The 27,631-nt window shown below is 36.9% G+C and overlaps 1 protein-coding gene across 4 annotated transcripts in view; it reads right to left on the reverse strand.

Annotated features, from left to right (window-relative positions):
• Nucleotides 1-3,220: 3,220 nt before the first annotated feature.
• The window catches only part of LOC140155983 (uncharacterized), a 35,862-nt gene continuing 11,451 nt past the window's right edge, over nt 3,221-27,631 (reverse strand). The window contains exons 5-9 of one of the 4 annotated variants that reach the window (XR_011859448.1): nt 27,420-27,485; nt 21,521-21,603; nt 20,515-20,557; nt 17,830-17,944; nt 17,382-17,517 (exon numbers count right to left, since the gene is read on the reverse strand). Coding sequence is in view for 3 of the 4 variants with exons in the window: in XM_072179025.1 (XP_072035126.1) it covers nt 5,556-5,873; nt 6,260-6,376; nt 8,440-8,482; nt 10,852-10,934 (561 nt within the window). In the remaining variant the exon portion in view is untranslated. Of the gene's footprint in view, nt 5,874-6,259; nt 6,377-8,439; nt 8,483-10,851; nt 10,935-14,822; nt 17,518-17,828; nt 17,945-20,514; nt 20,558-21,520; nt 21,604-27,419; nt 27,486-27,631 lie in introns of those variants that run through there. The other 3 variants (XM_072179025.1, XM_072179026.1, XM_072179028.1) reach the window with 3 other exon arrangements.

Here is a 27,631-nt window from a genome sequence, read left to right on the forward strand (position 1 = left end):
AGCGAAAAACAGAGCAGAATATGAAATCTGCAGCTATATTTCAAAAACAGAGCGAAAAACAGAGCAGAATATGAAATCTGTGGCTATATTTCAAAAACAGAGCAATATATGAATCCGTGGCTATATTTTAAAAACAGAGGAGGAAAACAGAGCAGAATATGAAATCTGTACCTATATTTTATAAACAGAACGAAAAGCAAAACAGAATATGAAATATGTGGTTACATTTTATGAACAGAGCGAAAAACAGCAGCAAAAACAGCAGAATATGAATCCGTGGCTATATTTCAAAAGAGAGCGAAAAACATAGTAGAATATGAAATCTGTGGCTATTATTTTAAAAACAGAGCAGAATATGAAATCTGTGGCAATATTTCAAAAGCAGAGCGAAATTTAGAGCAGAATATAAATCCATGGCTATATTTATATAAAAAAAAAAAGGAAAAAACAGAGCAGAATATGAAATCTGTGGCAATATTTCAAAAGCAGAGCGAAATTTAGAGTAGAATATAAATCCATGGCTATATTTTTTTTTAAAACAGAGGGGAAAAACAGAGCAGAATATGAAATCTGTTGCTATATTTCAAAAACAGAACGAAAAACTGAGCAGAATATGAAATCTGTGGCAATATTTAAAAACCGGTCGAAAAATAGAGCAGAATATGAAATCTGTGGCTATTTTAAAAAGCAGAGCGAAAAATAGAGGAGAGTATGACATATGTGGTTATTTTTTATAAACAGAGCGAAAAACAGCAGAATGTGAATCCTTGGAAATAGAGCGAAAAACGGAACAGAATATGAAATCTGTGGCTATATTTTACAAACAGTAAAAAACAGAGCAGAATATGAATCCATGTCTATATTTCAAAAATCGAGCGAAAACCAGAGCAGAATATGAAAAAATACCACTCAATGAGCACAAAAACACCATTTTTCGCTTTTCGCGTAGTTTTCCCAGTAAAGTAATTATTCTGAGAGCGGGCTAACTTGCAAATTTTGGAATCCAGCCTGCAAAAATTCTCCGAATCTCCGTCGGTACATTTGCAATTTTGTGCCCCCAGTGGTCTCGAAATAGTGACTACGACACCGATTCTTCTTTGATTTTAGCTTTTCTAACAACTGTAAATATGATACAACTTTACACATGGCTCTTTAATTAACCTTTATTGCTGTGCACCAGTATATATCAGGGTCATTTGGGGGGGGAGGCAAAGAGAAGCGCGCGAAATCCATTGGTACGTCACTTATATTGGTAGTGGAAGGTGATTCCCCGGGAGGTGATCGGAGTTTAGTTTTCTTCGATGGGCATTCATAAACTTGCACGTGTAGTGTTAGAAACCGTTTAGGTATCACACGTACCTGCCACGTACTTGTTTGATGGGATCATTTATTAAGTTTTCTAACAAAATATCATGTTTAATTTTTTGTGGTAATTTTAATTCTATAAACTGTACATTTGTGTGAAAATTGAGGGCGCTATTTACATTTATTTTAAATTTAAATTAGCTAAATAATATGAGTTATACCTTACATTTCATGATAAAAAGTTTTTGACAATTCCCTTGTGATTTGTTAGTCTGTTTGCTGATGTTCTTATACAGTACCATTTAACAAGTGTCTCCCCTTTGTAAAAATGCAAACATTTTAGATAAATAGCGCCATCATTGTTCAACTTTTCTTTAAAATGAATCAGTTTTACACACAACCGTGCTGCTTCGTTTGGGTATTTTAGTACAGGGCGCTATGGGTTTGGGATTTTATTTTCCTACATTAGTGGAACCAATGCTTTTTGGCATCCTTAAACCTGAAATGATAAAAAAAAATCTTATTGGTTCATTTTTTTTATCTATGCCCCTTGTGGTTCACACGAGGGGTCGAAGGTCACAGTGGGGCCAAAACTAAAAAATAGTCTCATCATGTTGTTATGTATTTTAAATTGTTCCTCTCATCACATGGAATAAAAGAGTCAATTGTCATTATTTTTCTACGTTGCTTAGTTGAGAGGTTATATGGTCGAACAGGTCGAATGTTAACATTTTTTCTTTATGTGAGGTCAAAATTAAAAAATGGTTCGATTACATCGAAACTGGTCTCGAATTACTCCTACAAGGACATCTCAAACATGTACTTAATTCACAATTTTAATGCATTTTTGTATTGTCATGTCCCTCTTCAGAGTTCATGCCGCCAGAGTCCAATAGAAATATGTACAAGCATAACATTTGACCCATGATTTCAACTGATTCTGAGGTTATACATTTCTCAAATAATTTATTTTCCGATTTGGTTTGCCCAGGGGAGTAATTTAAGACAAATTTCGATTGAATCAGTGCATTTTGACAATTTGGCTACTTCTGCGCATGAGATATTTGATATTTGACCTTATTTATTCTAAAACTTCTGAACTAAGCACCCTAGTGCAATATTCAGGTATATTACAACATGATAGAACAAATATTATATAGATGTTAGCCCTATATAAGGATGCCAAAAATCATTGGTTCCACTAATGTAGGAAATATAATCGATAAGCCGTTCGATTATGGTGCGAGAGGTTGCGGGTTCGCACCCTGGCGGTGATTTAGTACGCTCTCTTGGAAAAATCAAGTTAGCCTGGACAAGGAACTTACTGCTAATTGTCTCGTTATATCCCGAACGAAACTCGAGGAGCTGATCCTGGTTGCGAAGGTCATTTGTGGAATGTCTAGGGTGTGCGCTCTTGAAGCGGCAAAGTGACCTATGTTGTTGTTAAATGGTGTATGGAATGATGTGGGCCGTAGTTGGTAGTGGTCAGCGACAACATGTAAAGTGTTCTGAGGCTTGTGGATCAACGTCTAGTCTGGTTCCGCCATTATGCACTATGTGCGGGGAGAGCCTCGAACTAGCAGCATACATGAATGGGAATTGAACCAGTCATATAACATTCTGTGCAAGGTTACGTAAGTTTCCTTTCATGTATGCTACCAGTTCGAGGCCCTCCTCGCACACAAAGTGCGTAATGGCGGAACCATGCAAGTAGCGAATAAATCACTACGCTTCTTTAAAACTCAAATTCACCCCCATAGTAGCGTCGTGTACTCCCCGTGTACTATTATCTATAATGTATTCAACGGAATAAATCACAAGTAATCCAAGTATGATCTCAGTTTAATCCATTAAATGCAACGGGTGATACCTAAACACACACAACACGCCATTAGAATAATACTCACAATAGCTTATTTCTTCCAGTCTTCTTGTTTATTTTCATACAACCATAAGAAACAAAGTACTTTCTTCCAAACATTTTATGCTAACATTGTAATAACCTGCCTAGTGTTATTATAAAACAAATTTCTACGAGTACTTTTATTGATAAGTTTTTAAATAAGAAGTATTGCGCTTTGTACAGATTTTAACATGAATTTATATCCGCAAATATCAGTAGATTGGTGTAAACACTGTACTTTCATCATTAAAAAAACCAAATTTGTTTGCCACCAGTTTTACATCGATTTAACAGAAAAAGAGGAAATGGTCGAAATACTGTTATTCGTCAATAATTCCTGCTTCTATGCTAATAAATAATATGTGCACCACGCTAACATACTGACATTTATAGGACAAAAGCAGCAAATCACAAAAAGTCACATTCAGACTCTAGCTAGTGACCAATTTCATGATCTAAATAATCCTTATAAATGCAGGTATCCATGACAATTAAAGTATCATTTGATTATTTAAAAGATGCCTGAATCGCTAAGTATTCCTATCAAGAAAAGGGTAACTTTTCAGTCTTGCAAATTTCTCAATTGAGTTTCGAAACGCAGTAATCCATTATAGAAATAGCGTGAAACATAAGTAAAATTTCATCTTATAAAAGGACATTTGATCGAGAAATTTTCAATCCTGATGTAAGACTTCATGTTTTCTTATTGCTTTGGCAAAATATATTCATGCTGACATAGAAAAAGTATAGTCACAGGTGAACTTACAGATACAAAATTCATTATTTTATCATATCTATGCTATAAAACAAGCACGTGCCATTTGAAGAAATAGCACTTAAAAATGTATAAGAAATAAGATTCGTTTGGTATGATAAGTATTGTCTAATATCATGTCTTTATAAAGTGATTCTATACCATTGCACCCAAAGAAGAAAGGAGAGTAAAATAAATAGAAATAGAATTTATACAAAGTACAGGAATTTTTATTCAATCAAACAACGGTTGACCGTTCAACAGATGTCGACATTTCAGGTGAAATGGAAGAGACAGAAAACATTTAATGACGTCATCGTGAAGTAGCCTAATATGATATACTGAGTTCAATTATCAGAAGAATATCTTAATGTCAGAAGAACACGAAACTGTTTTCACCTCTCAAGATTGTAGCAATTAAACCATTAGTCGTGCACCATTTAACAAAATACCATAGGTGCGGCCTACTGTCCCATTTCAATCGATTTTACACCACAATCCCAATCCCATTTGTCATGTTCATTTGCCTTCCTTGAGATAGTAACGTCAAACTTTGACGCAACCTTTTTGTATGCGTACAAAGTGGTTCGTCGTAGTACGCGCGTTCGGTATGCGTCAGCGTTAGAACCAAACGTTTGAAATAAATAAATACTATAAGCCCTAGGTTTGGGATATTGACTGCATAATTATTCCACATTTTCGAATGATGACGTCACTGGCCCATGAAAGGCAAAATGCACTATAATCCAAAGTGGTCAAAACTCAAACTCAAACAGGACTACCTAAAACACATTTTTAACTACTATATCGTATTGATAGTCATGCTGCAACAATTTAATTTTGTATATCAAGAATTATATACAATTTAGAAGGTAAATATGCAATATTGTACAACACATAAGGGTAGAATGAACCCTTTCATCGAGAGCAAAACATGATAATAATAATATTACTTGGTTGGTATACTTTCGATGTAGCTCGGAAAATTGTTAAAAAACTTTTTAAACAATCTGCACGTGAGATTAGATCAGTGTCATTTAATAGTGTTCCATTATTTTAACATTAATTTCCAGAAATAAATTACATTTTGTATGAATTGCATGCCATGACTGCCACATAATTCAAATCCACAAATTCCACAATGTAACAACATGAACAATATAATATGATTAGAGGAGATTGAACAAATATTAACGATCAGACGACCTCAAAATAATATACCACAATAATAGATAAATGAACCAAACAAGAACCAGGTTGCCCCCTGCAACATCACTTTTTTAAATAATAAAATATTTGCACGAAGTTTGATTGATGCCGCTTGCATGTGTATTGTAAGAAAGAAGTCGCATTTGAATCTTAATTTGGTATTGCTATCATGCACGCCATGTTCACTGAGTATAAAAGCTCTGAAAATCGATTTCTTTACACTGTGGTGTTTTACATCGACTCAACTGCAACTTATTTGGATTAAATCAGTACTGAGCAAGAATTAGGATCAAAGCGTCACAACAGACCCACATACAATTCAAGGTGTTTCTCCTCTCCCACAAATGCACGCATTTGGCATGTCTCTTTCGTACGTTAGGATTATCATTCTTCTTCCTCTTCCTCTTCTTCCTGAGCCTGTTCTTCCTCAGCTGCAGCTGCTGCGGCTTCCGCCTCTTGTCTTCTCCGCTCCCTTGCTTCTGCTTCCTCTTCCTCTGCTCTCTGCCTATCCTCCTCCTCCTGCCTAGTTCGTCTGTCTTCTTCTTCTCGCTCTCGGTCGGCTTTCCTTTGCTCAGCATTTTCTTTCCTTTTTTCGGCTAGTTCTAGCTTTTTCGCCTCATTTTCCTCCTCTCTTCTCTTTCTTCTCTCAGAAATTTCCGCTAAGCGATCGTTAAACGCTTCCCTGTCTCGTTGACGTTGTTCCTGTTAAGAAATAGTTAAAAAGCCAAAAGTGTCTGCTAAAAAATATTTTCAATAACAGTTTGACAACATTTAAAAAAATGCTGTGGTAGTGTTTTTCATATAAAACGTATTAAACTTGTTTTCATGATCTTTATATAACCCGACACTTAAATGTAAAAACGTTTTACTAAAACCAAAACGCATTATACGACGATAATAACGTTTTTAAAAGATGGTTTGTTTGCTGGGTACATTATTTTTTGCGTATGGAAGTACCAATACATTATATAGGCTACAGTGCAACACTTCCACTTCTCCACCGCACAAGTTGTACATTGGTTAAAATAGATAAGATGCATACAATTAACGGTAGTTTTAGTGGCCATGGCCCCAATCAAATTGTTTACCTTTCTTTCTTTAAGTTTTGCTATTTCTTCATCTATAAGGGCAAGCTGTGCTTTGCAACTTTCACGGCTTAAAACGAACATTTGACTTTCATTTTCTCTCTTTTTCTCCTCTCTTTCCTGGAAAATAAAAGAACAATAACATTACAAAGGTTTATATTAACAATAAAATAACTAATACTTATCACTTAAATAATAATTATTATTATTATCTGATAAATGAAATGTTTTGCTCTGTGTTGCTTTAATGTGCAATTAACCACATAATTAGACTGATATGTAAGATAACTTAATTGCGTGAGAAGTTGAAACATCTCAATGACATGAAAAGAGGTAAAGCACAGGGAGAAGATGAGTGCTAGTTGACATTCTTAAGGATGGAGGCAGCGCAGTAAACATTGGTAAAGGCAGAGCTGGCACTGCTATTCAAACTATGTATCTAGACTAACCAGACACCGGACAGTTGAAATAATGCCCTTATAAATCTGATCCAAAGACTTGACGAATTACAGACCAATCAGCTTACTATCAAACACCTACAAATTTTTCACCAAAGCTCTCTCAAATCGGATCACCAATATCAATGACTTCAACCAACCCAGGGAACAGGCAGCTTTTCGGAGCGACTATTCTACCATGGATCACCTTCATGCATCAATCCACTGTGCTTTGGATTCATTGACTACGAAAAAGCCTTTGATAGCATTGACATCCAGGCAGTCATCACAGCCCTCAAACAGCAAGGCGTCCATCCTAGATGCATCCAGATAATAAATACTATCTATAGCAAGGGCACTTCAACATTCCGCCTCCACAAGGACAGTGATAAGATATCTATCCAACGAGGGGTGCGACAAGAAGATACCATTTTAGCTAAACTGCTTAATGCGGCACTTCAAGAAATTATACAATACGTCCCCGGGAATACGTCACCTGGACTGGGAAAGTCACCTTCGCTTCGCAGATGACATATTCATAATAACAGACAATGCTAAAGATCTAAAAGAAATGATCAATGATCTGAACCAGAGAAGTAACAAAGTGGGACTAAAGATTAACATGAAGAACACGAAAGTCATGTTCAACCAGTTCGCCACAGAACAGCTGGTCATTGTAGGGAACACAGAACAGGTGGATCAATATGTGTACTTAGGACAACTAATCAACATGAATCACAATCACATGGATGAAGTAAAAATGAGGACTAGGGCTGGTTGGTGTGCATTTGGTACTAGTAGCTCAATGACATCATGAGAAGCAAGATGCCAATGGAACTTGTCTGAAACGAACGGTTTTCAACCAATGTGTACTACCAGCCATGACGTAAGAAGACGTGGTCAGTTACTAAGAGAATGGAGCAAAAACTGAAAACTGCACAGCATGTTGGGCTTCACCAAAAGGGATAGGAAAACAGTGGCATGGATAAGAAGCTAAAAAGAAGTTACAGACATACGCCACACAATAAAGATGTTACATAATCTTTCATTTGAACGACATTTTGATGCATTTGTAAAAGTTGCAAATTAAAACCGGACCACGCGGACCTGAAGTGGTGAATGGCAGAGCGCAACCATTGATATAGCCCGATCACATCATGCCCTAGTATTTATTCATCAGTAAAGCATTGTAACAATCCATGCGTTTTAAATTAACAATTGAATAAAGCGCGCACTTGGGATAGTCGACAGGAGCCCATCGTGGACAAGCAAGCTTGACCACATTGTCACGCTAAGCAATTATGCATCGTTTTGATTTGCAACTTTCGAAAATGCACCAAATATCATATACTGGTAGCAAATTTGGTATCAAAAGATTCTTCACACGACCATATCAATCAAATGGTCATAACACGATCATGTTGTGGTGTAGGACAGGTAACATAAGTGCGGACTTTATGTGAGTAGATATGCCCCATTGCACTAGTCCGACGAGTAGGATCTTATTTTTCTTATTTACCAGACTAGTGTTCAGCTCAGACTATAATCACTATCTCATATGGCGCATGATAGACGAATCACGAATTTCGGGCGGGGCGGTTAGTGGACTTTCGCAGTCAATCGTTCTTGAGCGATCAGAGTCTGATGAGTATATTTGGTAACTGAGAAAAAAAACAGGTCCTATTCGTCGGACTACGTTGCACATGCACCGATGCACGGGCATATATCGTTGTGTGCAATACTTACCCTTAGAACTCTGGTTGCCTCGTCTGTACTCTCGCCGATGCTCCTGTTTAAAATATCATAAAAATTGGATAAATTGATATTGATTGTTATCAATAGACTATTATTTTCAACTTCAAACAATGGCTACTCCTGTTGCACCTGTACAACATTGCATGCATACCTGCTAAATGTGTTGTGGTACGTATACTACCAAAACACGTTTACTGTGGTTGAATTATTCATCATCGATTTCAAGTTAATACGACGAAAAGCTAATAACCTCTAGTCACCTTTTCAATATGTCGAAAGCCTTATTGTCCAGTCAATCTAAACAAATTAGTGGTGTCAGCCACCACTAATTGCAACAGAATTTGTTTTACTTTTATGAATTTTATAGATGTCTCCAGTCTCCTCAACATCACACCAAAAGTATACTAAAATATAGGTGGAATATATTTGGTGGAAATGTAGTTTTTGCCGGGAAAAGGTTATTCGGGGGTCAAATTTCAAAATTGCTTCAATCTTTTTAAAAACTATGCCAGAGTATTTCTCTAGTCATAACATACTGCAGTTACTGTCCGTTTTCCTATACACAATACACAGTGCTCTCACCATTGACGCGTGACCTCTACAAATGATGTATGTTGGAAGAATGGACACTTGCCTAGTTAACATCACTGTGTGAAAAATAACCAGCCAATATTTAATTTATTCTCCAAACTTCTAGCAAATATGTTTCTCTAACATGACCTAAAATTACAGCTAGGTTAGATGTTCAGAAATGGTCGCACTTTTGTAAAATATGAGTGAGGGCAAAGCATAGCTAGCTCATAGCTAGCCAACTCCCCGTGTTAATTGAATGGAGATTTGACCGAAAATATTGAGCTATATTGGTAACGGACCGCCCCGTTCTGAAGGATGCCACAAAAAAACGGTACAAGCTACATTTAAACTATTCTAAATAGGTTCTAGAAAATATAGTTTTGTAACATGTCCTAAATTTTTAGCTAATTTAGATGTTTGGAGAGGGTCGCACTTTTGTGTTTTAGGAAGGATATGTAAACGACAGATAGCACCAAAAATATGAAGAAATTATTTCCAAACCGTGTTAAGTCAACAATCATTATGTTGCTCATTTTGAAGAATGCTGGTTAACAAAAAGCAGGTCTTTGTCTCATTTCGTGAACAAAGGTACACATACCATTGTTTCCTTTCCTTTATAATCGGTTACCCAACTGAAGCTATAATACCAGCTTTATTGCGATGTCGCACATTGAAAACAGACACTTGTGCACAACCAGAGAAGATCTGATTTAATCAGTTGAGCTGCTTCAATGAGTGTTATCTTGGTTTAATAGCTTTTAATGGGGTTTAAGTCCTGCAAGGTCGAGATGAATTCTACTGTAGAATAAATTAAATATTGGCTGGTTATTTTTCACACAGTGATGTTAACTAGGCAAGTGTCCATTCTTCTTCATACATCATTTGTAGAGGTCACGCGTCAATGGTGAGAGCACTGTGTATTGTGTATAGGAAAACGGACAGTAACTGCAGTATGTGATGTTAATGGTCCCACCCATATTTGTGGTCACACCCTTTACCTCGTCATCATACGCACCATAGACAGCTCGGGTTCTGATCTTGTTTTTGACAATAGTTTACCTTCAGTTCATACGGCAATTCAGCAACTCCTGGCCGAAGGCTGCTAGACATATCGTTTCTTTCCGTAAACTCCGTGACATCGATGATATACGGAATTTCAGAATGATTTCGCTTCCTCGTCACTATAGCTAGTGTTCCATCGGATGATATTGAATTGCTCAGTGTTCAATTTGACGGTGTGCTAAGCCAATTACTGGATTGTCATTGAGATGCTCCTCTGGTGTCAAAGTGTGTGACGAAGAAAATACGTATCGCAATACGCAATCGAAGAGAATGTGAACTCCAATTTAAAAAATCTGGTCTTTAAATTCACAATCAAGATAGCTGTCAAAAGTATAAAGACCTTCTTGATGACGCGAAAAGTAGTTATCACAGATCTAAGCTCTCTGATTGCGACCAATGCCAACTAGGCCTATTTCGCGTTGTTGACAATATGCGTTCCGCATGATTTGTAAAAGTGCTTCTAACTCACGATAGTGCTGAAGATTTAGCTAATGAATTGGTCAATTTCTTCAGGAACAAAACCCAACGTGTCATGACAAATTTGACAACATTCCTTCGTCTTCTACTCAAGCTAATCAACCAGGTTTGCGGTTCTCCGACGCATCTTTCACTGACGTCAATGAGCCAGTACGTAAGATTATGCAATCACCGACCTCCATCTGTTCACTTGATTGACAAAAATTGACTCCGGTCACCGACCAACATAACCCCCCCCACCCTTCCGAAGAAATTGACATCCCCCTAAATAGTACAGTAGTTCAAACTTACGGTGGTTTTACAGGAACACCTGAGGGTGCATGGTGGCCTGGGTCTGGTTTGACTTCTGTATCCATGTATGCTGGTCTGGCTTCCTAAAAACAAACACAGACGCAATGGAAAAACATCATAAGTCGATCATGTCAATTTGCTCTTCTAAAAAAGGAGATCGTTGACGTACAGTAGACTTACAATGGGTAAGAAATGATTAAGATAAAAAGTTACATGGTTAATTCAGACTACATACATTCAAGAACTTGCCACATTAAGTTAAACCATCATAAATAATACACTGGGTCAAGCGAGGGCTCTCCTGGTAAACGAGCCTATAAGAGAAATCGTAATTGGCAACATATATATAACAATGTGATGAAATTGTGTTTTTAGTAGGATCTAGCTTCTCCGTCGGGTTGAGTCCACTACCAGGGTATGACACTTCGGTTATACATGAAGATGTTATAGAAGCTGGGAAATGAGCAATGACTAAACTGGATGAATGATAAAGAAAATAGTAACCTGTTAGTTTTGCGCAATAACTGCTTACTTTGTTACCTGTTTTTAGCATCATTAATGATGTGCTAATTTCCACAGCAATTTAAGAGAAACAAGCCACAAGGGAAATAACCATGACTGAAAACTGAATGACACTTATTAATTTCTCTCCCGAAATAGGTCTAGGCTTGGCAAAGTGCGCAGCTGTGCTTAACCAACTTTGCAATATGGGATTGAATGTGTCTCTATCGACCATTTTCAAAACACAGGCTGACTTTAACGGTCTACAATGTTACAATTTTGTATGCAGCTGCTTCAATATAATCATGACAAACATATTTGTCAGACCTAACAGGTACATTAATTTCAAACACAGATAAGACGAATGAAAGACCATTTCACTAAAACATAAGGACAATATACTTTCCTGGTTTATATGCGCTATACCGGTATTCGGTGTATGAGCATCTGTGTTATGTTGCCATAAACACCAACAGAGACCATAGAGTCTGTGACCCGGGGTCTGTGACTTGAAGTAATTTAATTTATCGATTATAAATTTGATATTATGAGAGCACAGTTGTGATCATTTATTAATTTTTCTAACAAAACATTCTAGACCTGGACAATACCAACAGTTATCACACTATTATACACATATATTTTTATAGCTATTTTTTTTAATAGATTCTCGTTTCTATGTAAAATTGTTTACCTTTTTCTCCTTTTTTGTGGTAATTTTTATACTATAAACTGCACATTTGTGTGGAAATTGAGGGCGCTATTTACATACATGTTAAATTTAGACTAGCCAAATAATAGTTATTCTTTCATGATAAAAGGTTTTTGGAAAATTTCCTTGCTACTTGTTATTCTTTTTTCTGATGTTCTAAATGCAATTATACAAGTGTCTATCCCTTCTAAAGATGCAAACAAAATTTAAGATAAATAGCTCCATCATTGTTCGCTTTTTCTTAAAACTAACCACAGTTTACATGCCATCAAACAACCGTGAGAGTTAGTTGAATCTAAGGAGATCACGGGACACGGCAGTATATTGCCTATAATGAATTACGGATAATGATAACAGAGAATAAAGTACTTCACGAACACTCCACGGTATGGACTACATCGCTACTTAATAATCTACATGTACGACATATCACAAACCTCGTTCCCTTCTTCATCCCTTGTTGGTTCTGCCTCGGCTTCGGGCTCGGCTTCTTCCTGTGATTAACGGACCTCATTGCATGCATAAACGTTCTATATGCCTTGTTCCACTGTCACTAAAAATTTATGGACAATTATCAGCAATGTACGACTGCCCAAAATTACTAATGATAAGTTTCTTTACTGAAACCATGACTGAATGACACTTATTAATTTCTCTCCCAAAGTAGGTCTTGACAACGAGCGCAGCTGTGCTGAACCCACTTTGAAATATGGGACTAAGACAATAGTGTGTCCCTATTGCTTGCTCTATTGCTGACTTTCGACCATGTTCAAAACACAGACAGACTAAGTGACTTTAACGGTGTACAATGTTACATTATAAATACTTCAATACCATCTTGACAAACATATTTGTCAGACCTGTACCAGGTACATTAATTTCAAGCACAGATAAGACGAATGAAAGACCATTTCACTAAAAACATAAGGACAAGATACTTTCCTGATTTATATGCGCTATATCGGTATTCGGTGTATGAGTATCTGTGTTATGTTACAATAAACACAAACAGAGACCACAGAGTTTGTAGCTTGAAGTAAATTCATTTATCGATTATAAATTTGATATTAGAGTAAGTTGAATCTAAGGAGATCACGGGACACGGCAGCATATTGCCTATAATAAGTTACAAAGCTGATAATGATAACAAAATGACCATAATGACCGCAAGGATTGACGCCAAATGATGCAGACATAATCAAGCTATGAAACTAAAACCGATGGTACACATTCAAAAGTTGCAATAATTGACTTTACCTTAGCAACCCCCCATTATAATAACGTTTGTCCGCGGCACACGGCACTCACCATGTTTGAATGAGGTTATTGTCAAGTGCACTCATAATATACATGTGTATTATTAATAAACCTATAAGGTTGTAACTAATGCCTGTTATATTTATCTTGAAGAGGGGCCAGTTGAAAATAAGAAACTTTATTTGCCCGACACCTTTCCACACCTTTAATATATTTTCATTCAGCTTGTTCAGTTAGAGTTTATCGTTCATGTAAGAGAGCACATGTTGAATTAAAGGCGGACGTGCCACCCAAATGGGTTTGTTTAACTCACATGTGGGTAGGTTTTTCACAGAAAATCCCTAGACATGTGTCCATGTTTTGAAAAATTGCCCCAAAACAGCAGAAATGGGGTAGTTTTTACAAACAAATTCTCAGACATGGGCCCATGTTTCAAAACAAATCGTCCTAAAAGAGTACAATCACATTGCCCCTAGAAATAGGATAATTTTTGAAGCTTGGGTGGCATACCCTGTTAAAAATAAGGCCTGCTAAACTACACTAAGCCAAAAGAGAAATTTTTACTTTTTCATGCATGACAATTTCCAAAGAGTAAGTGGAATAGTATGGTACGGGGCTAATGTCTGCTTTTCACGCACTTTCTTCAAGAAACAGGTCTTGTTCTACACTATTCCACTTACTCACAGATTTCTTGTGCTGGGTGCCATTTATTGGGCTGTGAATGTGGTCCAGGAAGCTGTTCCATGTCAGTGCATTTTGCTATTGTGTCAGTTGGACAACTGCTTGGTTACTGACATGTATTTAGAGTAGAGTATTCCTGTAAGTAATCCTGTGTTTAATTGTGGTTCATTTTGATGCACAGGATTTTAAGATATCGATATGACCTTATGAAAAAGTTTCTTTTTTGGCTTAGTGTATATAATAAATTACAACAGTAGAAGCACATTCACCAAGTTTCAAGGCGAAAATTGCATATTCATGAGCACTTTCAAGTCCTGTTATTACATTGATTATGAAATAAAGAAGTGAAGCTCAGGCAAACTATAAAGGAGAGAAAACATCAGAACCGTTCGGAATCGAATGAGGTGACATGGTAGCTAAAACAGTTGTCTTGAACGGATAGGTAGTCTATTGGTAAGAAAATGACAGAACTTTGATCCATTGTCAATTAAGGGCTTGTGTAATTATTATCTGGCTCATGAATAGAAATGTTTTCAATTGACCCATCTCTACATGTCACTGATCAGTTCAGGGAGATGATCAGTTATAGGTGAATCCCGGGAAATTTTCTTCGATGAGCGTTCATAAACTTGCATGTGTTACAAGCCGTTCAGGTATCACACGTACCTGCTCCGTTTGGGTATTGCCTATTGTATGAAACGGAATAAATCACAAGTAATCCAAGGACAATCTCAGTTTAATCCATTAAAACAATGGGTGATACCTAAATGGGCAGATACCGAACACACACAACACGCCATTAGAACAACACAAAAGATTATTTTTCCTGTCTTCTTGTTTATTTTCATACTACCATAAGAAACAAAGTACTTTCTTCCAAACATTTTATGCTAACATTTTAATAACCTGCATATAGTGTTATTATAAAACCAAAATGCTACGAGTACTTTCATTGATGAGTTTATAAATAAAAAGAATTGCTCTTTGTACAGATTTTAACATGGATTCATATCGGCATTACAAAACGAATTTGTTTGTCACCATCATTTTAACAGATAAAGGGAAATGGTCGAAATGCCATCATTCATCAATAATGCCTGTTTCTATGCTAATAAATAAAATGTGTACCACTCTAACATACTGACCAGCAAATCACATTAAAATGTAAAAAAAAGTCACATTAGACACTTGCTAGTGACCAATTTCATGATCTATATAATACTTATAAATGCAGGTATCTATGACAATTAAAATATATTTTGCTTAATTAAAAGATGCCCGAATCGCTAAGTATTCGTATCAAGAAAAGGGTAACTTCTCAGTCTTGTAAATTTCTCAATTTAGTTTTAAAAACGCAGTAATCCATTGTAGAAATAGTATGAAATATAGGCAAAAGTCATTCAAATTATTCCACCGTATAAAAGGGCATTTTGATCGAGAAATTTTCAATCTGATTTTATTATTATTTGCTTTGGCAAAGTATTCATGCTGACACAGAACAATTCACAGATGAACTTACAGACACAAAATTCATTATTTTATTGTTATCTATTCTATAAAACAAGTACGTGCCATTTTTAAATAACACTTAAAAATGTATAAATAAAATTGCTCGTTTGGTATGGTAAGTATCATGTCTATATAAAGTGACTATATGATTGCACCCGATCTTGAATGATCAGAAAGAAGAAGAAGAAAGGCGAATAAAAATAAAATAAATAGAAATAAAATTTATACAAAGTACAGGAATTTTACAGGACCTTTTCTATTCAATCAAACAACGGTTGGCCGTTCGACAGATATTTTTTTGATGTACATCACATTGGATGTCGATGATTAAACAAAATATCAATAGGCGTGGCCTACTGTCCCATTCGCTTTTATACCATGTATACCAAAAACCCAAGGCTATTATTACTTTATTTGCCGGGTTCATTTGCATTCCTTGAGACAGTGACGTCAAACCTTTAAGTGTCCTAATACGCATGTGTGTATGTGCCAGCGCCGACGTTTGAAGTCCACAAGCTGCTCAAAGTCCGAATAAAGGTTTTGAATATTGACTGCATAATTATTCCAAATTTAACAAGTCTAATGTTGACGTGACTGGCCCAAGAAAGACAAAATGCACCATAATAGTTCATTCAATCCAAAGTTGTCAAAACTAAAGCTCAAACAGGACTACCTAAAACATCTTTTTAACTACTATATCGTATTGATAGTCATGCTGCAACAATTTAATTTTGTATATCAAGAATTATATACAATTTGTAGGGTAAATGTCCAATATTGTACAACACATAAGGGTAGAATGGACCCTTTCATCGAGAGCATAACATGATAATAACAATATTACTTGGTTTGCCATGCTCACGATGTAGCTGGGGAATCACCCAAAGCCTTGATGTTAAAAAACCTCTTTTTTAAAAACAATCTACACCATCTTCATTTGATTTGTTTATATTATTCAATATTTTTTAATTTAATGTCAAGAAATAAATTAGGAATTGCATGCCGTCGTTGTCGCATAATTGAAATGTTTAATTTTATTACCTTATTGTTTTAAAATATTCAATTTTTGCGAAATGCTTTTTAACAATAAAATGGATGTGAACTTGTAAGCGACATTCCAAAATACGTCTGTAACAATGTAATGATCAGAGGTGAATTTAACCAATAATAATGATGAGACGACTCCAAAAATAATATACCACAATGATAGATAAATGAACATAAAAACCAGGTTGTCCCCTGCAACATCACTTGTTTAAATAATAAAAAAATATGCACGAAGTTTGATGCTGCCTGCATGTGTGTTGTAAGAAAGAAGTCGCATTTGAACCTTAATTTAGTGTTGCTATCATGCACGCCATGTTCACTGAGTATAAAAGCTCTCAGAATCGATTTTTTTACACTGTGGTGTTTTACATCGACTCAACTGCAACTTATTTGGATTAAATCAGTACTGAGCAAGAATTAGGATCAAAGCGTCACAACAGACCCACATACAATTCAAGGTGTTTCTCCTCTCCCACAAATGCACGCATTTGGCATGTCTCTTTCGTACGTTAGGATCGTCATTCTTCTTCCTCTTCCTCTTCTTCCGCTGGCTCTTCTGTTGCCTCTTCAGCTGCAGCTTCCGCTTCTGCTGCAGCTTCTGCTTCTGCTGCAGCCGCAGCTTCCGCCTCTGCTGCTGCTGCCGCTTCAGCTTCTGCTGCCGCTGCCGCTTCAGCTTCTGCTGCCTCTGCCCTTTCAGCTTCGGCTTCCTCATTCTTCCTTCTCTTCTCTTCCCTTGCTTCTCTTGCTGTTTCTTCATCTTCTGCCCTCCGAGCTTCATCCTCTTGTCGTTTCTCTTCTTCTTCTCGCTCTCGCTCTGCTTTCCTTTTCTCAGCATTTTCTTTCCTTTTTAGTGCTAGTTCTTCCTTCTTTTCCTCCATTTCCTCCTCTCGTTTCTTTCTTCTCTCAGCGATTTCTGCTAAGCGATCGTTGAACTCTTCTCTGTCTCGTTGACGTTGTATCTGTTAAGAGGTAGTTAAGAGGTTGCATCATTAATTTGAAACAATGCCCACTTGATCTTTCATATCACTTTTTACTTTCTATTTACATCAATACTAAATCTAATCAGCAACAATTTGCCTGCATTATTTATTACCTTGGATACCATTAGCTATTGACATGATTGACGACTACATTATTACAATCTGTAGCATCCATATGCCTTCAAGACTTCCACTTTTCTACACTAGTTATACATTGATTGAAATTGATAAAATAAATAAAATTTCACAATTTGCGGTAGTAGTCATGGCTACAATCATATTTATATTTACCTTTCTTTCTTTAAGTTTTGCTATTTCTTCATCTATAATTTCAAGCTGTGCTTTACAACTTTCACGGCTTAAAACAAACATTTGACTTTCATTTTCTTTTTTTCTCCTCCCTTTCCTGGAAAATATAAGAACAATAACATCACAAAGCTTTAATGCATTAACAATATAATAACTATGATTAATAAAATAATTTGCATTATATTACTTTAATGTGCAATGCAACCTTTGTAATCATGGTAAATTACCATATTATTGCCACTTTGTATGTGTAACGCTGTGTTAATTTCATTTTACAAAGCCATAGACTGATCACTGAATTGCGCGATTTACTTGTGTTGATTGTTTGTAAATTAACATTATTTTAACTTGTATGAATTAAATTTCATTAATACCACAGGCAAATGACAGGAGCTTGGCTATCAATCGGCGATCAACAAACGCTTGAGATGCGTAGGCATAAGAAAGTCTATAGCTAGGAACTTTATTATATGGTATATTTTGTTCAATTAGTGAGTGATCTAGCAGGATTAATTACCATAGCGATGGGTCTGCAATATTTTTGAATGTATTGCCCTGCACTATAATCATATAAGCAGGTTGCACTCATCACCTGTTTGTGTTTACAAATTTAGTCGGCCATTACTGGGTCCCCGCAGCACCAAATTGGTGTTGTGACTGCCCAATTGGGTGGATTAAAGCCGCTTAAAATCGATGTTAGATTCTTTTGTGTTGAAAACTGTCATCATTCTTTTGTCTACGTGTAACACGGGTGATAGAATGCAGTTTATAATACCCTCCAAGGCCGCATCATTTCACATTTTAGGTGAGATGGAGCCGCCGGGGACCCAGCTATGGCTGCCATTGAGGTGTAGGAATTGTGAAGTTGGATCCGTCTATAGGTGCGAGCCTGACCGAGCATAATGTGAAATTGCTATAGGTATTTATCCCTGTTCTTTGAAAATCTATAGTGCAGTGCAGAGGATCAGCGTAACCATGGTAACGTCTAGTTCAGGCCAATACAGGTTGTAACAAAAACAATTATACAATTTAGAAAATAAACTGAGCTCAAAAAGAAACTTATAATTTTTTACAACGTGTGAATCACAAGGTCATATCTTAAAATACTGTCAATCAAAATGAACCAAAATTACACAAAGGATTACTTTAATACTCTACTCAAAACACATGTCAGTAACCAAGCAGTTGTCCAACTGACACAACAGCAAAATGCCTGTCATGGGACAGCTTCCTGGACTTCCTCCACTTTCACAGCCCAACATTTGGCACCCAGCACAACAAATCTGTGAGAATGCACACAAGATCCTTGCTCTGATGATAAAACGGTGCTGCTTTCTGCTTTTCATACACTTTTTTCATGAAACAGGGCTGGGCTGTGAATGTGGTCCAGGAAGCTGTTGTCCATGTCAGTGCATTTTGCTGTTGTGTCAGTTGGATAACTGTTTGGTTTCTGACATGTGTTAAGAGTAGAGCATTGAAGTAAACCTGTGTGTAATTTTGGTAGAATTTGATAGACCGGATTTCAAGATATGACCTTGTGAAAAATTATAAGTTTCTTTTTGAGCTCAGTTTAGAATTAGGCAAACATGTCACTTATTGATTGTAATACATTTTACTTGGTCATCAAGGTAATTGTTTACGCCACTACATAAGCGTTGTTTTAAGTTGGTTGCCACTTTCATGTCTTTTTGTAGCAAAAGTGTCTGAATTGAGTTGAATCATGAACCATCTGGTCGGTGCTCTTCAGATGGATAATTTAACAATGGGTCATTTGAAGTGGTATTTCAATTTATGATGTTGAAATAAATTATTATTTATTTCTTAATGTAAATTAAAAATCGGTGGTCTACAAGTGAAGATAAAGCTAATTGTGTAAAGTAGATTGGACCACTTTCATGTCTTTGTGTAGCAAAAGTGACTGAATTGAGTTGAATCATGTTTTTTTTTAATGAACTATCTGGTCGGTGCTCTTAAAATGGATAATCTTAAACAATGGCGCATTTGATCAACTTATGATGTTAAAATAAAGATATTATTTATTTATTTATTTATTTATTTATTTAGTTATTTATTTATTTATTTATTTATTTATTTATGTCAATGAAGTGAAAGAAAAACATGAACAACTTTTGCTTTTGTTTTGAGATCTTTGACAATAAGCATGATAGTTCATTTTACATGTTTACGCGGTACAAACTTTATGTGCGAAACTGGCAAAAAGTGGCCTAACTCGGGCGATTAAGTTAAATCGAACATAGCGATTGAACCTGAACTAGAAAAGACAACAAGTAACGTTTTTCTGTAGCCAAGATATTACTGACTGTACTAATTCTGAAAAGCAAAAATGCAATTGCTAACTATGAAAGTCGATTTTACGCAATGCAAGCTTCATATGCGTCAAACTGTTAAATGTGGCCCAATTCGTTTTGAGCCCGAACTAGAAAAGAAACCAAGTAAGGTTTACTTATTCCACTGCATATAACATTGCTGCCATGATCTCTTTTATATTTTTCTTCTGAGAAGCGAAATTGTATAATATTTTAATATGGTTACAGTCTGTACATTAAAAAATAGTGTAGGTCCATTGCTATGTCATGTATGTGAATTACGCCTGTTACTGATTAAACTCTTTGTGTGTGACACACCTACTCTTTATGCAACACTTACCCTTAGTACTCTGGTTGCCTCGTCTGTACTTTCACCGATGCTCCTGTATAAAATATCATAAAATGCGGGAATCGATTGTTATCATTAATAATCTACAATAGACTATTTCAACCTCAAAATTCTCACACATATCTCACAAAGGTTGCCACACGTCGCGTCTTTATGCCAAAAACAGGTGATAACACAATTGCTGCACCTGTTGCACATGAACAACATTCCATGCATACCATGATACTTGTTAAATGTGTTGCGATAGGCTGATAACAAGAGACTGATCATCTGTATTCACCTTTTTGGTACATATCTCAAAAGCCTTAATGATTGAAACCAACCCAGAATGCAGTCTCGATCCCGGCCGGCTTGTGCACCTTCGTCGCTAAACAAACCGTCTGGGGACAACTAAGTACGTTCATGGAATATCTGGTACGCCATTCTGATTGACCTAAACATCAGCACTGTTCTTCAACGGGCTGCGGATACGCATGTACCTGCCCAGATGTTCAAGCGCAAGTGCAAGGCATATTTTCAAAATCTACTAGTATTATTTTGTTGTAGTAGTAGTAGTTGTTGTTGTAGTTGTTGTTTTTCAACGTTTATGTGGGCTGGCTCCTCTGGGGAAAGATTAAATTTTGTTCATATGCTGGACATTGGTTGTCTTAAGAAGCAAAATGATAAAAGTCCCTCAAAAACAAGACTTTTAACTCTTAAACGACACCAAAACTAATATCTTCTACGTAAATTTACGTACATTTAGCAACCGGACTAAAATGACCGTTGTGGCTTTTTTGGCACAATTTCTTCTTCCACTTCCTGTTCCTATGTCGGTGAATTGAAAGATTTGTCACATTACCAAACTATTACCCAATCAGTGATTGGTTAACAACCACACGGTTTCTTTGGTGACTAAGGACCACAAGCTGGATGGGACCGTGACTACCTAGAATGCGGCGCGCATCGTCAAGAGTGCAAAAATATGTTGATAAATAGTACAGTACTTCAAACTTACGGTGGTTTAGCAGGAACAGCTGAGGGGGCATGGTGGGTTGGATCTGGTTTAACCTCTGTATCCATGTATGCTGGTTTGGATGCCTAAAAACAACACAAAAGCAATGTAATTAAATCAATCATATCATTGTTCAGTTATTATACTTTGTTCGGCTTATAATTTGCAAAAAGTATTCAGTTTTCGTTAATAAAATCCCAACTTCACATAAATTCACATTAGCGCGCGCCAGTGACGCATTGAGCAAAACAAAATAGTAAAACGCGCTCAACTGCGTGCACGCAATTCTAATTTTAATTCTAATTCTAACAATGTTATGAGTCTTTACAAATTATACGCCGAACAGTGTATAGTATAAACATATTTTACTGCTCCTGAGGTATCTGGGCTTTGTATGATTGACGGGGTGTAGCACTGTTTTGATATTAGGTGTGTCAGTGAATCTGATCTGTATAATGTCACTTGGTGTAATCTTTTATGTCAAATTTTTTCTTCCACGTTGGTAACTATTCTGTTATGAGTGTGTGAATGAATGTATGAATTCGTCTCAATACGCATCAGCTAAATAGACTAGTGTTTGATCGTCTTTGTTGCTTTAAATAACCTCTGTAATACTTCTACCCCAAATTTCTTACAAGCATCACCCACTGATGACTTCCTGCAGATAAGGTGTATCAACAGATGACACTGCTGCGGTTGCCAGTGAAAGTTGCTGGGTTTACCGTGGAAGAAAATGATACCCATTATGCTATTCCCTGAAACAGGACCGAGACTGAGGTCGGTTCATCTCTAGGACCAATGGATTCCACCAGATCCCGAATATAGAGCAGTAAATATTTGTTATATTATTCTTTATTAAAGTATTCTTTCTTCATTTATTGGTTACATAATATTATTATACACGGAAGGCTTTCGTTATAGACTTATGCCTTATCATTGTAGTCCAGGCTAGATTCCGGGACCAGGCCGGTCTCGGTTGCTTTCCTTTGATTGAACACATGCACGTACATGCACGCATGCATCACACACAAAGCTTACCGTGAAAACGATGTAACTGCTGCAAAATCGCCTTGAAAACGAAAAACCTATTCTCTGTTATATCATGATATTTCAATGCCACGTGTAACCGTGGGCCGGAGCTAAAATCCCGCGCGTACGTGGCGAGTTGCACCGACTACTATAGGACCTGCGACGCGCGCATTATGGTAATAGCAGGGCCGTGACACTCGTTATGCTTGTATTCAATCCCTGTTCAAAACTTTACTTCACCGGGAGTTTTTACGTACTTGTACAGACGACATTGCTTGCTTGCATTTTTCTGGCAGTTGGTAGGATCGATCATACTCTGTTTCTGCTAGTACAGGTTACGATTGTAACGCAATTTAAAAGAACATTATATTTTACTCACATTTTAGAGCCTTGTTCACCCTGGCAGACTGGACATCATATAAACTTATACCGTAAAAACTCGATAGTTAGCATATGTGCTTACTATCAAGCGCTTTTGAAAACATGAAATTGTACCAAAGTCCGGCGCTTTACCAACTGAGCTAATGGGGTTGAGACACACATTTGCAGCTTTACACGTATATAACTATGTGTATCGATGATTTGCTCAAAACCTTTACACTTTTGTGGATGGGACTCTTCATGTTTGCATGTTTTAAAAGCGCTCGATAGTAAGCCCATATGCTAACTATCGAGTTTTTACGGTATGCCACTAATTAGAGCTGGGCAGTGCGTGAAAACAATCTTGTAGGCCAACTGAGAAAGGGGCTTTAATAAAATCCCTGAAAAATTCCAAGCTTTAGCCAAAAATATTCAAATTTTACAGCCTTGTCCACCCTGAGCTGGCTACGCCCCTGAGTTGAACCACAGTTTAAGATTGCCCCAAAACAAGCAGGATTTAGAGCTGGAAGGGACACTAAAGACCTTATTGTTAACACCAGGAACATCATTGAAAAGTGCAGGGGACACGCTGTACCACTGTACTTATGTTTCATTTACTAGAGTAAGCCATTTGACAGTGTTTCCCTTTATGAGAGAGATTGGTTTCCTAACCATGTGGTAGAGCTGATCAACAAACTTTATCAAGATCAGAAGTCGGTTGTCTGAACTAACAGAGGTGATACCGACTGGTTCAAAATTGGAAGAGGTGTCAGACAAGGTTGCATCTTGTCCCCTTAGCTTTTCAACATCTATGCTGAAAGAATAATGAGAGAAGCACTAGCAGAATTCCAAGGAGGAGTGATGATTGGGGTCAGCGACTTACAAATTTGAGGTACGCAGATGACACCATCTTCGTGTGTGGCAGCAGAAAAGAGCTACTGGACCTTCTCAGAGAGTGAAAACAGCAAGCGACAAAAGGGAACTAATGTTGAACACTAAGAAGATCAAAATCGTGGTCATATCAGACGAAAGGAAAGACCAAGTAGATAACTTCACACTTGATGGTGGTATTGTTGAAGAGGTGCAGAGTTTTGTGTTTCTGGGATCCATCATCACCTGTACTCAAGAGATCAAGCATAGGCTGGCAATTGGTCGAAATGCGGTTCAGAACACGAGCAATTTATGGAAAAGTAGACTTCCAATTCCCTTTAACGCATGGCCTGGCAAGTCAGCAGCCTTTGCAATAGCATCATATGGTTCGGAATAATAGACAATGAAGTGAATCGATAGAAAGATAGTATATATATTCCTACTGTAATGCTACCGCAGAATCCTGAGTGTATCCTGAACTCCCTAAGAAACTGCAGAGCTTTACAATTCAGTGGAATTAGATTACCATGATTACGAACACAGGATCGTCAGGTTCTGTATTGTTTGCATCCTAAGAACTACCAACGGGAAACCCAGCAAAAGACCACAATTTGACTGGAAGAAGCTTAAAGACCTCCATAAAAAGATCAGATTAAAATTAAATCGGTAAACAAATGTGAAATCAACCAGTGCAACGATACATCAGCACCAATAACTCAGAGGTACATGTACCATCAATTAGAACATGCTGTCATAGAGGTAGCCGAGCAATAAGTTGGTAAACCTAGACCATGTGGCACCCCGAGCTGTGTGAGTAACAACAATATCCAGAATCCGTGTAAAATTACATGATAAAATAACCCTCAACTCGAGCCTGAACGAGTCGTACACCACATGGAAAATTATCCATGATCTTTCTGGCAAAAACAGGAAATCCAGAGTTGAAGGTCAAGAAAAGAGGTGGTACTCCAACAACAAGTGAGAAGAACCTTCTTGTAAAATGGAGGGAATACTCCAGCTCCCTACTCAATAATAACAATGGTCAACCATCACCTGAACTACCAGTTGAATGGCATCAATTGCACATATGCATCAGCTACACACACTATACAGAAGTATTGCAACATTGCCAATAAAAAGAAGAATTCTGCAAACTCTACAGCCTGTCTCAAAAACAATTGTGCAAGTGAAAAGCGCCCTGTTTGGCAATTAGAAAATACCGTTGTGACGTGATGCTTACATCAACGTCAAGGGCACATTCTTAGCTCTCAAAAACCGTTTGTTCTGTTCAATTTGCTTTTTTAAATCTTGAGATATGTTTAGTTAACAACGAAAGGATAAAATCATTATACCTGTATCGTCATAAAACAGTAAAAACAGTAAAAACAATTTTGTATTGTTGTGTAATTGAGGCATTCTTTTGATTTCTCGAAGGAACTCTAGATAAACTTAATGCTATCATTGATTAACATGTAAAAGTACTAGAACTAGTAAAAGTGGCACAATTGTGATTTTACCCTTTCGTTGTTAAGTAAGCATATCTCGAAATTAAAAAAAGCAAAGTGAACAGAACAAACGGCATTTGAGAGCTAAGACTACGCCCTTGACGATGATGTAAGCATTATGTCACAACGGTATCTTCTAATTGCCAAAGAGGGCGCTTTTCACTTGCACAATTGTTTTTGAGACAGGCTGTAGTTGAACATTGATCCAATATCCTAACGATTTCCCATTACATACGAGTACTGTATGAAAATATTTGCATGAAAAAAGTAAGATTAGGGTAGCCGAGAGAGTAGTTGCTAAACTAAGATCAGGCTAATAAATTGGATGGAAGGTGTCATTTGTAGTGACATCATGTGCCTATAATTTCCGATTAACAGAGATGAAGAAGCGTTATCCACAAAATGATTAAATCGGTTTCTGCAAGATATCAGGGAAATTTTTACGAAAGAAGGTTGCCCGGAAGTGGTGGATGAAAATAACAATCCAAGGATGGCTGACATCTTGTAGGACTCAGGAATGTCATTTGCAATAATATGGTCACGTAGTTACTCCATAAAGGACATAACCATATGCGGTGGAAGGGAGAGGGGACTTTCACAATGTCACCATACGTGATACCTTCCATCCCATGTATTAGCCTAATCAGCAAAGAACATTAATAATCCAGTACATCATGTCAAATCGACAGGATATTAGATCAATGTTCAATTTACGTCATTTAGGGGTCATTTCCGGCATGGGACCAAATACCTTCAAAATGTCTCCTCTCCCACAAATTACATTACACACTGACGTTACTAGCGTTTATGCATATTATGCGTTTATGTTTATGCATAATGTGTGAACACAGAATCGGGGTCAAAGGTAATTAATGGGTCTTTTTTGTATTGGACCAAATACCTTAAATAAATGTTTATTCTTCTAGAAATTTTAATTTGAAAATAGCACAATAACATCACCTGCACATATGCATCGGCTATAATAACCAGTGTCTAATGAGTGTACACAGAATTTGGGTCAAAGTTCATTCAGTGGTAATTTCCGGTACGGAACTAAATACCTTCAAAATGTTTCTTCCACAGATCAAATAGTACAATGACGTCACTTGCACACACACACCAGCTTTTAGAATTGAGAATAAAGATAATTTCATTTCTGGTATGTGACCAAATGCCTTTAAAATGCATCTTATTGTTGGAGGGTAGATTAAGGTAAATATAAATTGACCAGAAATGTAAAGTTAGGCACGTTTCACACGTTAATTACTAGATTATACAGTTAGGCAGAATTAGAGGTTGGGTAATACCCATTTGTCAATGTTCATAGACTAATTATAGCTCTAGCTCTAGTTACTAGGCTAATGGCAATGGCTAAGGGTTGTGCTCGCTGAGCACAAAATTAACTCTAGTTATGTTTATCTCCTGACGAAGTCCTTTGGTTATGGCGCTATAAAAGCTTTCGGATCTAACTGCTTCAATACCATCAGGACAAACATATTATTAGACTTGTTAGTGCCACGCACCTTCATTTCATTCAGAGATAAGACGAATGAGAGATCATCTCATTCAAAACATCATCTCATTCAAAACATCAAAAGAAAAAACACTTTCCTGGTTTATATGCGTTATACCGGTATCCGGTCTATGAGCTTCTATCCCAGGCTTCTATATTATGTTACAATAAACACAAACAGAGACCACATCAGTAATGCTGAGCAAGGTTGTAAACATTTAGGCGGTTGCCTATACGGCGGCAAGATTTGAGAGGCAGCAAAAACAAGACTAATGGGGGCAACAGATGGGAGCCCTCGTAAGGCGGCAAAAATACTGTACCTCCTTGCAAGAAGGACAACATTGGGAGAACCATGGTTATAAGCAACTGCTGTAAGATCACACGACAAGACCACTGCATTATTTTGACTAGATGTTTTTATGAGTTAATGTAAATTTATCGATGATAAATGGATACAATAAGCATGATAAGAGCTAGTTGAAACTATGGAGATCGCGGGACACGACAGTATATTGCCTATAATGAGTTACAAAGCTGGTAATGATAATAGAGAAAATATTACATCACGAACACTTCACGGGATTGACCACAACACTACTTAATGAACTGCATCATTTAAACCGACCTCCTCATTCCCCTCGTCATCGCCTGTCGGTTCTTCCTCGGGTTCGGGCTCTGGTTCGGCTTCTTCCTGTAATTAACGGACCTCATTCATGCATAAATGTTTCCTTACTTTGTTCCACTGTCACTACAAATTTACGGACAATGATCAGTATCATGTTAATGTATTATATTGCACAGCTAACCAATGAAGCTCAGTGACAAGTTTCTGTACTT

Source organism: Amphiura filiformis, chromosome 6 (assembly GCF_039555335.1).
Source record: "Amphiura filiformis chromosome 6, Afil_fr2py, whole genome shotgun sequence".
NCBI lineage: Eukaryota > Metazoa > Echinodermata > Ophiuroidea > Amphilepidida > Amphiuridae > Amphiura > Amphiura filiformis.